The 12,288-nt window shown below is 29.5% G+C and overlaps 2 protein-coding genes across 3 annotated transcripts in view; both read right to left on the bottom strand.

The window, feature by feature from the left end:
- Positions 1 to 3,818, bottom strand: part of LOC105144942 (splicing regulator RBM11) — a 37,127-nt gene extending 33,309 nt beyond the window's left edge. Inside the window, exon 1 of one of the 2 annotated variants that reach the window (XR_845998.2) lies at positions 3,351 to 3,818. Coding sequence is in view for 1 of the 2 variants with exons in the window: in XM_011054205.2 (XP_011052507.1) it covers positions 3,351 to 3,434 (84 nt within the window). In the remaining variant the exon portion in view is untranslated. The remainder of the gene's footprint in view (positions 1 to 3,350) is intronic. The other variant, XM_011054205.2, reaches the window with a different exon arrangement.
- A 3,423-nt stretch (positions 3,819 to 7,241) lies between these two features.
- Positions 7,242 to 8,022, bottom strand: LOC105144943 (mariner Mos1 transposase). Its single transcript, XM_087406798.1, has 3 exons — positions 8,008 to 8,022; positions 7,675 to 7,927; positions 7,242 to 7,621 (listed from the first exon to the last, which is right to left on the bottom strand). Exons 1-3 carry the CDS (start codon positions 8,020 to 8,022, stop codon positions 7,242 to 7,244), a joined length of 648 nt encoding a protein of 215 aa, XP_087262924.1.
- Between the last annotated feature and the right edge of the window lie 4,266 nt (positions 8,023 to 12,288).

Here is a 12,288-nt window from a genome sequence, read left to right as displayed (position 1 = left end):
CCATTTATGAACAAGGTAGCCTTGGAGAATCAAGGAATCCTTCATGAAAGCTTCCTTCATTCTTCCTTCAAAATAAGGAAGGACTATGAATATGGATGTTAGAAACTTAAAGAGCCATCACTGAACATATATAACTTAATGTGGTACAAAAGAAGGGTCAGTAATGTAGCAAAGAACTTTAATTTAAAGTTAGAATACTCTTAGAATTATTGTTTCATCTACAAATAGCCCTTTATATAATCTATCATTGTTTCTGCATAACCTAATTAATGATTCTATATCAGAAACTCCTAGTTTTATAAAGAATAGTTTTGATCTAATTAATAAACTTAAAGTGTTAAACTAGAACCAGATTCTATGTTGATTTCCTTGGATGTGGTATCCCTATTTACTAATATACCTGTAGATTTGGCATCTGATAGTGTTGTTGGAAGGTGGGATTCTACATCCAAGAAAATTAAAATTCCTTTAGCTGAATTTTTGATTGCTTTTCGGATAGTTTTGAATTCTACTGTTTTTATCTTTAATAAAAAAATGTACAAACAAATATTTGAAACCCCTATGGGTCACCCTTGTCACCTGTCGTTGCAAATACGGTTATGCAGGACTTTGAAAAAATGGCTATCAGATTGCTGCTCTTTCGGTTGTTATTTTATTATCGATATGTTGACGATATTAACTTGGTTGCTCCGTCTGAGAGTATTGGTGATATTTTAGGTATTTTTAATTCGTTGCACACTAGACTGCAGTACACTATGGAGGTTAGCATTGACGGAAAAATAAGTTTTTTGGATACCATATTGATTATTGAAGAACGAATCTTATTTTCGATGTATACCGTAAAGTAACCTTTTCCGGTAGATTCCTTAATTTCTATTTACACCATCCATTTGTCATAAAAGAGGTGTAATTTATGGAGTGGTGGATAAGATTTTTTGGTTGTGTCATTCGAAGTTCCAACAAAACAATTTGATTGACGTTATAAAAATTTTTTTACAGAATGGATTTACGTTTTATTTTCTCGACTATTCATTATAGAATTAAATATCATATTAACAATATTAATAGTTTGAATAATAATAAGGATGACACTGAAAGATTTTTTACTATTCCATATGTCAATACAATATCTGAAAGATTCATGCCAATCGTTAATGTGTTGAATTGTAAATTGGCTTTTACTATTCCTAACACATTAAAAAATTTCATAAAGAGAGGAAAGGGTGAGTTGAAACATTTTCATAATCAAAATGTAGTTTACAGAATATCTTGTGAGGATTGTGATGTTAGTTACGTTGGCCAGACAAAAAGACAATTAAAGACCAGATTGCATGAACATGTTTCAGATATTAATATAAGTTCAAAATCTCCATCAATGATTTCCAACCACCGTATTGAGGAGAATCACAATTTCAAATGGGATAAAGTGGACATATTAATAATAGATATAGAGCCTTCATGCAACAAAAGGTTAATATCTGAAATGGCATATTAAAAAACTGAAACATGAACAAAATAACACAGAGTCTTTGCCTGAATTGTATTCTAACATTATATATTCTCTTTTTCCTTCCTAATATCTTCTTTCCTTTTTTCTCCCTATTTTGCGGTTTTTTCGTTCTCGATTAATGTTTTTCTTCTTGACATTATCTAACTAGTGAAAGTTAGATGTTTGTTACTTTTGCAAATTTCCTTAAAGTAATTTTTATAATAAAAAAAACCAATATATTGTACCACGAAATGGACTACCATCTACCTGCGTTTTTTTCTCTCTTTTTATTAATGGACTCTTAACACATTTACTGATATTACTGATGAAGTACATTATTATATTACTAATTTGTATGTAATTTGTATTAAATATTAATTTTTTTTTGTTCACGGTCACTTTTCCAGAATTTTTTTATGACTACTTTGATTTTTGATAAAAATGACTCACAGCATAGTACACGGAATGATGAATACAGGATTAAAAATTATAATAGTATTGTAATACCATGTACATATTTTTGATTTAGAACGATGTTGAAATATTACGACTACATTAAAAATGATTCGATCAGAGTCGAAACGTTTGTTGTCAATTGTAATTGTTTATATGAATTTTTAATGCTAATTTAAATTAAAGTTCTTTGCTACATTACTGGCTCTTTGCCCTTCTTTTGTACCACATTATTTTATACGTACAGAGCCTTATTACTATTTATTAATATATAACTTAACAAAATTTTTCAATTTTATGGAATCGCTTAGCCTTTTTGTCATTACTTTCTGAAAACATGCATTCTGTACAAATATTCTTAAAAAATATCAAATGTTTATACAATATTTTTACACAAATATCTAATAAGTAATTATTAATGATTTACCAAGATAGAACTATGTAGAAAAAAAAACTGTATTAGATAGTAAAACAAACTGTAGTAGATTTTATTAATTGTATCTGTATTAAGTGCCTATGTCCAGCTAGATATCATACACGTAATACAATGTCCTATTTTACAACAATACTTATTTTAATATTTATATCAACTAATAATTTTCTATTAAATTAATTTCAGTGGTGCACATACATGATAGTGGCGTGCAAAAGTTTCTGGCTAGTAACATTTTGTACTCTAATTTCTAAAAAAAAAGCTTAATAAAATTTTAATCGTTATTAGGTGTTAATACAAGATATGAGTAATGAAATCTTTTACTTGACAATGATTAAAATTTTAACAGACTTTTTTTTATAAATTAGAGTACAGAATGTCATTGGCCGGAAACTTTTACACGTTAATATATATTAATTAATCATCTTGATATGCTATATCATGCTAGTATATTCTTTAAATACACCGCTGAAATTAAGATTTAATAGAAAATTATCAGTTGATACGAATATTAAACGATCCGTGTAAACTAGGGCAATAATGGCAGAAAAAAGAATATTAAATTTATTTAAATTAATATATTTACAATTTAATGTCTGTTTGATTTTTATCATCACTATCGATAAATTTTGCTATATTTTGTAGATATTTTACTGACAATATTGCATATCGCAAAACCTGCATTAATGAATTTACAAAACTTGTAATGCGTAATGCAACATTTTTGACGAACTAGCTATGTAAAGTTTATACATATAAGACCAATAAAGTTGTTTTTTGCAGATATTTATATTAGATTATTTAGGAATCTTCCAGCAGAGGCACAAATCGACACAAAAGTCATTCCGTCTTTGTTTCTTATTAATTATTGAACAAGGACAGAATGACTCTTGTGTCAATTTGTCTCTTGCTGGAAAATTCCCAGTTTCAGAAGCATTATGTATTAATTGTAGGATACATTAATTATATACTAACTTGTAAGAATAACTCGTAGAGAATATCCTCAGTGACTTTCTCACTTAGATTCCCACAATAAAGTGTACGTGCATCTTCGTCCATTTTTAGCAAAATTATTTTCTATTTTTTTATATTTGTGAAAAATCTCATTATAAGAGAGTCAGTATTGTTAAACTAAGGCAACATCACGAAGTAAAAAAGAGATCAAACTCGAAGATGAAACATGGAATGCATTCAGTACTACATCCATGAATGCGCTGGAAGAAGTGCTAAGAATTCAGGATATCAATCATGAAACTTAATCCCTAGGATGGAGAGTGAAAAATGAAAATTAACACCATTAGGTATCGATCATAAAACTTTATCCTTAAGATGGAAAATGAAAAGTAAAAAATTTCTCCATTAATTTCAATGGTAAAAATTTTCACTTTTCACTTTCCATTCTAGGGATAAAGTTTCATGATTGGTATTGGGTCATCTAAAAAGTATCCGCGGTTGTTTGTCACTAGATGTGTATTGATGGTCATATATCTAGTGACAAAGTACCGCGGATACTTTTTAGATGACCCAATACCTTGAAGTTAATGGAGAAATTTTTCACTTTTCATTTTTCATCCTAGGAAAAAAGTTTCATGATTGATACTCACAGTGCGGTTAGTACAATCTAGGGAATTCGTAGCACTTTTGAAGCATGCAGTAGCTAATTCAGAACGATTTTAGGTGCATTCAAATGCTAATGTCAAGCAATGGAAGCAGTAACCAATCAACGAGGCGATTTTTATAGTGATCTCTGTTACACGGCACGCTTTACGCCGAAGTTATAACATTGATGTTATGAAACTAGCCAATTATAGCTATTCCTATAAAGAATGGAATGACTGTGATTGGCTAATTTTATAACATCAATGTTATAACTTCGGCGTAAAGCGTGCCGTGTAAACGTACAATAGTAAGTGACATAAAAGATATTTTTTACACCACTGCCTGTATCGTCCTGATTGGTTGCTGCTTCTGCTGCTTGACGTTTGCATATGAATGCACCTTTTTTCTGTGCAGTTTATGTCCAAGGCCAGTAAACTCCCATTGTATTTTCTTTACCCTCTACAAAACGTCTATGAAGCATCGAACTAAAAATTAACATGGCTGCGACCATTTCGTTGCATTCGACTAGACATTTTGTAGAGGCACTGAAAACATGGATAAAGTAGAGAGCCTGCAATCAGAGTGATGCCATACGGGTATCACTTGTGATTGGTCCGTCGTTGTTTTAGCCATTCCCTTCAGTTTTTAAAAATTGAAATGATGTTTGGAAGAAATATTTTTTTAACGTTTATTTAACATTTATTAAATGTTTGATTTACATTAATTTTTTGTTTGAAATAACTGTTCAAAAAACATTTTTTAAACATTTAATTGGAAAAAATATTTTTTGAACGTTTATTTAACATTTATTAAATGTACATTTTACGCTAATTTTTTGTTTAAAATAACGTTTGGAAGTAACATTTTTTAAACATTTATTTAACGTTAATTAAATGTTCGTTTTACATTAATTATTCATTTGAAACAGTATTTTGAAGAAATATTTTTTAAATGCTTATTTAACATTATTAAATGTGTTTTTTTTACATTAATTGTTTATTTAAGATAATGGCTTGAAGAAACATGTTCTAAACATTTATTTCATGTTAAACCAATATTATGTACTAATGTTATGTCCCAATAGAGAGGAAATGTTTCTTAAACGTTTATTTTTCATTTCACGATTCGTTTTCAGATTAACATTTATTTAATCTGAAAACGAATCGTGAAATGAAAAATAAACGTTTAAAAAACATTTCCTCTCTATTATTTAATGTTTATTAAATATTTTTTAAACGTTTATTCGTAATAAATTTTACGTTTTATGATTCGTTTTCAAAATAAGATTTTTTTTAACATTTATTTAACGTTTATTAAATGTTCGTTTTACATTAATTTTTTATTTGAAATAATGAAATATTTAATGGAATATTCTTAAACGTATATTTGATGTTTATTTTATTTATTAAATTTGAAATAATCGAATTATTTGATTGATAATAATTCGAAAGAACACTTTTTTAAACGTTTGTTTGAAGCTTGTCCTACCCTCCTACCCTCAATGCGCTCTTTGTTTCCTGTTTCTTGCTTTTTACCTTTTGCTTTTTTCTCCCTTGCAACCGTTTTATCGACAATTATATTTCTTGCTACGTATTTCTTGTTTCTTTCAAAGTTTGTTAATTTTTATCTCGGGCGACATAAAACAAAAACCGGATAAGAAACAAGAAGACAAGATGTAAGAAATAATAATAAGAAACAAAAAGTATATTGTAGAATAGGCTTTACGTTTATTAAATGTTTGTTTTATGTTATTTATTTATTTAAAATATGTTAAAAAAACATTTATTTTACGTTTATTTAATGTTTAATATAAAAATTTAAAAAATTGTATTATTTTCTAAAATTCAAATAAATAAAAAACGGGCCGAAATAAAAAAATAAACACGAAAGAAAAGTTAATCCAATATAATTGCGTTAAGTGTATCATTTATGGACAATAAGAACTGTGTCCATCGACAGTTATAAGTGGCGTAACGGATAAGGTCTGAGACTCATAACCCTGAGATCCCAAGTTCAAAATCCGGTAAGTAAAAAAGATAAAAAATATAATTAAAAATTACTATTAATTAATAAAATTGGTTGTCTAAAATAAAATGTACTATCGATAAAAAATAATAAATATGTTTATCTTATTGAATAGTAAATTACAAAAGATATTCTGTGTTGTACAATATTTTTTCTAATTTTGTTCAAATTAATAATTTAAAAAAACGGTTTTTTAACTTTAAATAAATGTTTTTTTTAATGTTTAAATAAACGTTTTTTAAATAGAAAAAAATGGGGACAAATCCCGTTATTTAAAAGTTTTTTTAAACGGTTTTTTAAAGTTTTTAAAAGTGTTTAAAAAAATGTTTTTTTCTCCATTGGGGTAGTCCCCAGAAACTGCCGCAGTATTATCACGAGTTAAATTGACTAGCAATTTAACAAATATTTGATGCAATTCGCATCTTCGAAACAATCTTAATAATGTTGATTAACATATTAAAATCTGTAAATAATTAATTCTTATTGCGAAAAATATTACCTCGGGAGTCGAACCCGGATCTCTTGCATTGCATGCGAGCGTCCTACCTTTAGATTATCGAGGCCTTAATAATATTCTTCGCAATAATTGGCAATATAAAGGAACAACTTCTTTTTAGGTGACGTAAATAAACATATTATAGGACTGTATGTGTGATAATACAAATTATAGAAATCAAAGCTTTACATGGTCTAGCTGGATCTTAAATGATGCTTGTATGATTCTTGCGTTAATTTATATACTACGTATATAAATATACTACGTATATAGTCCCCAGAAAGGCGCGCCGAAATGATTTGTCGGTCTTTGAAAACGCTAACTCTACTAAACTACCGTAGTATTATCACGAGTTAAATTGACTAACAATTTAACAAATATGTGATGCAATTCGCATCTTCGAAACGATCTTAATGTTGACTAACATATTAAAATCTGTAAATAATTAATTCTAATTGCAAATTTTCTTATTTCATTTATTTTATTTAATTTTTTATTTTATTTTATTATTTTATTTTATTAATGTTATATTGTTATATATATTATTAGGTGTACAAATAAGTTTTAAAGTGTTTTTAATATTTATTTATTTAGAAACGAAAACACACTTAATTATCAAAATAATCTCCATCATTATCTATGACCTTTAGCCATCTTTTGGGCAGCTTGCGAATTCCAGAAACGAAGAAGGTTTCGTCTTTCGATGCGATAAAATTATCCACCTACTTTCGCACTTCTTCAAATGGTCAAAAGTGTACATCGGATAAGGCGTTTTGCATTGACCGGAATAAATGATAATCAGAAGGGACTATGTCTAGACTATACGCCGGGTGCGGCAGAACTTCCCAACCAAGAGCTAGCAACATTTCCTTTACAGGTTTACCAACATGAGGCCTAGCGTTGTCGTGAAGCAATTTCACAGGACGTTTTCCTTTGCCAGTAAATGGACGATTTCGTTCGATTTCTTGATTTAAACGGATTGTCAATTGTTGACTGTAGCGATTACTGTTAACCGTTTCATTCGGATGTAGTTCATAATATAGCACACCCTTCATGTCCCACCAGATGCATAGCATAACTTTGCTGCTGTGGATGTTGCATTTTGGCGTTGATGTAGTGGATTGTCCTGGACATAATGTTTTCTCTTTTTAGAATTATCGTAAAAAATCCACTTTTCACCAGTCACGATTTTCCACAAGAAAGATTTTCTATGCTGTTTATTGTACAGATTCAAACACTTCTCAAGACGATCATTTTTGTTTTTTTCACTTGATGCATGCGGCACCCACTTTCCTTCCTTTAGAATCTTTTCCATCTGCCGTAAACGAATTGAAATATCTTGTTGAGTTACTCCAAATTGCTGTGCAAGTTCGTTTTGTGTTTGACATGAGTTTTGATCGAGTAATGCTTGCAATTCATTGTTTGTAACCTTCTAAGGAGCACCACTACGTTCTCTATCATTAACATCAAAATCATCCTCTTTAAATCGCCTAAATCAAAACTCACACATACTTTTGGATACAACATTGACTCCAAGAACAGAACAAATTGATTCACATGCTTTAGCAGCGCTTTTTCCTCGATGAAATTCGTATCGAATGCAGTGTCGAATAAATTGCTTGTCGCTCGCCATTTTAAAACCATTTAATTTTGAGATTAAGTTTCCAATTTTGTGAAGTCAATTATGTTTTTTAATAGTACACATTAAGCGCCACTACATATCAAAAGAGCGCGAAAATATTTGAATTCTAAGTTTAATTATACGTTACACAAAAAACACTTTAAAATTTAGTTGTACACCTAATATATTAGGTGTCTACGCGTGACGTAGATGAGATACAGATTACTAAAGTCATCTATTGGAAAAATAATGGATTTCTTTTTACTAATATAATATAATAAATATAATATAATATAATATAAAAATAATATAACTTTATATTTATTAAAAACGCATTTATTTTGTATAAACCGCCTTTCAAATAATCGAGGTAACACAAAATACTCGAAAACGAAACGAAGCACATGTCCGACCCATTCGAGTGGTCTCACGGATTAGGTTAGATGACATGCTCACTTGTCCTGAATCTGTTTGTCACTGAACATTGACAACTTCATAAGAATCATACAAACATTCAAGATCCAGCTAGACCGTTTAAGGCTTTGATTTCTATTGTTTGTGTTATTCATTTTATTTTATTTTATTATTTTATATTTTTATATTACACTTTTATATTAGGTGTTGGAATTAATTCGTAGCGTTTTTTAATGAAAAAATGTTATTTATTTCACATGAGCATTAAAAAATACATTAATGAAAGTACTTCCCATCACTTGTAAAACGCTACGAATTAATTCCAACACCTAATATTTATATCAAAAATTTATTAAATAAAATTTTTTAAACAAAATGAATCTGAAATATTTTTTTCGATACAGTACACGTTTTCAATTATTACGTGTGCGTAATATGCCCCAATTGTACCTACTTCTGAAGTGAGGCAAATGGAGCGTGTTCTTAATTGATCCACGAAATATTCTCTAACGCGACGCGAACATCTAGTATATTGTTCCAGTGAACGTATTGGAGCGTGTTGGACATGTTGGAGCGTGCAATGCGAACAAACCTCTTAAGTTCCATAGAGTGCAATTTCCGGAATGCGCAATTAGCGCCAATTACAACCCTGCCGAAAACGACCGATTAAAATTGATTAAAATGTAATCCGTTTTAATTGGTCGGAATCAGTTTTAAACGGTTCAATCCGCGCTCGGATTGAAAAATAATCGATTTCAATTCCGGAAGAATCGTAATCGATTTTAATGTCACTTTCGTGGATAATTTCTAATCCAAATTCATTACGTTCTAATTCAGTTTTCCGATTTCGGGGATGAAAATAAACTCGGATCTAAAGATTTTTAATATACAACTATGCAATCAAATTTGCTTCTCACCGACAAAAATAATCAGAGTTAATCAAAGCTCCTCCGATTTTGCGATATTGAAATCTGTTTTAATGCAACGAGAATTAATTTTTTCCGTCTCCACAATAAAAGTATTCGACTTATACTCGTTTCTACCAAATAACATACAATATATTATGTTCATAATTAAATATTAAGTAACATTAATTTAAATACGAAGCGCCACTACGGTCTGAGTGTTGAGATGTTGAACTAATATATATATTTTCAAATAAATGAATTAATTTCCGAAATGATAATTACGTGCCGATATGGTTGTCGGACTTTCAACGCAATCAATCTGAAATATTAATAATCCCCCTGTTTGAGATCGGTAATTCGGAAAAAAAAGTAAGAACTCTTTCGATCGACCGACAGTAATTGTTATTGAACGTACGCATAAGGTGAGCTCGTGATTTCATCTCGAGCATAATCTTAATCCTCGTTAAAATTTTCTTAATCTTTTTAAACCAATTCGGTACACGCAAATAAGTTCCGGCAACGGACAATCGAAAGTTCTAGAACAATTCAATTGTCGCACGCGAGCGCCGCGCTCCGACGAATACGTCACGCGTTGTCACCAATCCCACGTACGGATTTTCTGTCGCGCATGACTGTTACGTTGAACGTTAGAAAAGAATCCAAAGCGCCAATCAATTTTGTACAACTAATGCCACGCAATAATTACATTGTGGCAAAATTTTATTGGATTTTTCCCAAGAAGAAAGCCCAGGCCGAAAGCAATAATGCTTCGATCTCGCCGTTCCTCCTTCTTAGAGTTCTTAGAGTCATAGTCTCGCTACTATATCGTTTCGTAAAACCGCCGTGCTAACCGCTTAGTGAAAACCGCTATAAGACAGATCTTTTCGAGAAGTGCCGAGAAAATCGCCGAGATTTTCCATCACCGCGATTCCAAATACAATTTGGAAAAGGTGACCGCATTTAATATTCTGTTAATCTAATATTTAATTAATTATATTTTCTGAATTTGTAACTGTGCATATTAAAGAAAATTCTTTTGTTAAATTACAAAGAAACGGAATTCTCTTTACTGTCGTGTATCATATCAACCGTGTGCCGTTCTCTCACTCGAATCTTTCCGCGCGGTGCATTCCCGCACACCCCCCAAATTTCCCAAATTAATCTTTAAAAACTGTAATAAACTTGTTACGAAAAATATTGCCTCGGCCGGGAGTCGAACCCGGATTTCTTGCATTCCGTGAGAGCGTCCTGAGCCTTTAGACTACCGAGACCTTAGCAACATTCTTCGCAATAACCAATATGTATAGAGAGTAACGCATTTTTCAGCGCGCGTGTATAAACAATAAGATTGGAAACAAGATCGTTTATGTTAAATAACATTAATTTAAATATGAAGCGCCACTACGGTCTGAGTGTTGAGATGTTGAACTAATATATATATTATATTTTCAAATAAATGAATTAATTTCAGAAATGATAATTATTAAATATTAAGTTTCTTATTATTAAATATTAAGTATTTTTATCGCGTACTTTGTAAGAAATGGGATATATAAATAATTTTGAAATCATTAAAGTTGAAAATGATCCTTTTGCTCGAATTATTTTAGATTAATAACGTTTCTTTGTTTATTGGAGACTTAAGAATTTAATTTTTCGTATATTAATTTTAATTATTCAGCTTATTTATACCTAATGATACAATGAAACATCAATATTTGGTGACTTTGGTAAATAATGTCACATCTCCTTAATCGATTGTTTTTGAAAAATGACTACATTTACGATTTTTTTTCTTACAAATTAATCATCCAATTAGTATAAATAATAAATCAAATAAAAAACGAAAATATTTGGCCAATCTTAACCTATATCTTATTAACCTTATCTTAAACTAATCCAATCAGTACGAATAAAAAACGAAAATTTTATTTTATTTTAATCCGTATTGTTGACAGTGAAAAGTTTATTAGAATGAAGGCGCGTCCGCGACGCGTGAGCTTCAGACTTTCATTCTAATAAAGTTTTCACTATCGGATCAAAATAAAATAAAATTTTTATTATAGTTTAAGATTGGCCGAATATTTTCGTACTGATTTGATGATTAATTTGTGAGAAAAAAATCATAAAAGTAATCATTTTTTAAGCTTTGACATTTTTTATCTCAAAAACTATTGATTTTATCAAAAAAGTCTAAGAGACAAAATGTTCATTTTGATCCAATTAAGCTTAAAGAATTTTTCGGAATTTTTTGTTCAAAGTTTAAACTTTTTAAACAAAAAATTGTTTATAACTTTTTAACCACTTAAAAAAATAAAGTGTATATAGGTACTTTTTCGCAGAATAATATGAGGAATCGAATCCAATCATTTTCAGTCGCTAGAACTTTGATTAGTCGCTAGAACTTTGATTAGTTAGTTAATGCATTTTCTAAGCGACTTTTCGATAAACCACTCGCCTATATTGTTTGAAACATTTTTTCGTATCTCTTTTATTTCTTCAAAAAAATAAATCGTATTTAAAATTATACTTTCTGTATATATGCACAAATGTATACACATTTTCTCGTTCGAAAACGAGAGAATATATACTAAGTGTATTATTCAATTTTAGGGTGTATTTAATATTATTTTATTTATATATTATTTCATATTTTTGTTTCTATTAAATGTATTTGTAACGATGAAAATAAAATTTTATAAATAAAAATACGTACATTAACAATTTAATTTTTACCGAAAAATCGGAGAAATTCTGATTGAATTGAACTATTTTTATCAATCACAATAAAATCGGATTTACGTTGCATTACGTTAAATCCGATTTAATTTTCAACTGTTAACTGAAAGA

Source organism: Acromyrmex echinatior, chromosome 6 (assembly GCF_024713525.1).
Source record: "Acromyrmex echinatior isolate Ae372 chromosome 6, ASM2471352v2, whole genome shotgun sequence".
NCBI lineage: Eukaryota > Metazoa > Arthropoda > Insecta > Hymenoptera > Formicidae > Acromyrmex > Acromyrmex echinatior.
The sequence above is the reverse complement of the archived record's forward strand: the minus strand, read 5'-3'. Positions and strand labels throughout refer to the sequence as shown.

Bases quoted from the DNA above. Each gene is read 5' to 3' on its own strand.
- LOC105144943 (XM_087406798.1), bottom strand. The intron at 7,622-7,674 runs GTGAAAAGTGGA...CATTATGTCCAG, and splicing joins CTTGTGGAAAATCGTGACTG to GACAATCCACTACATCAACG.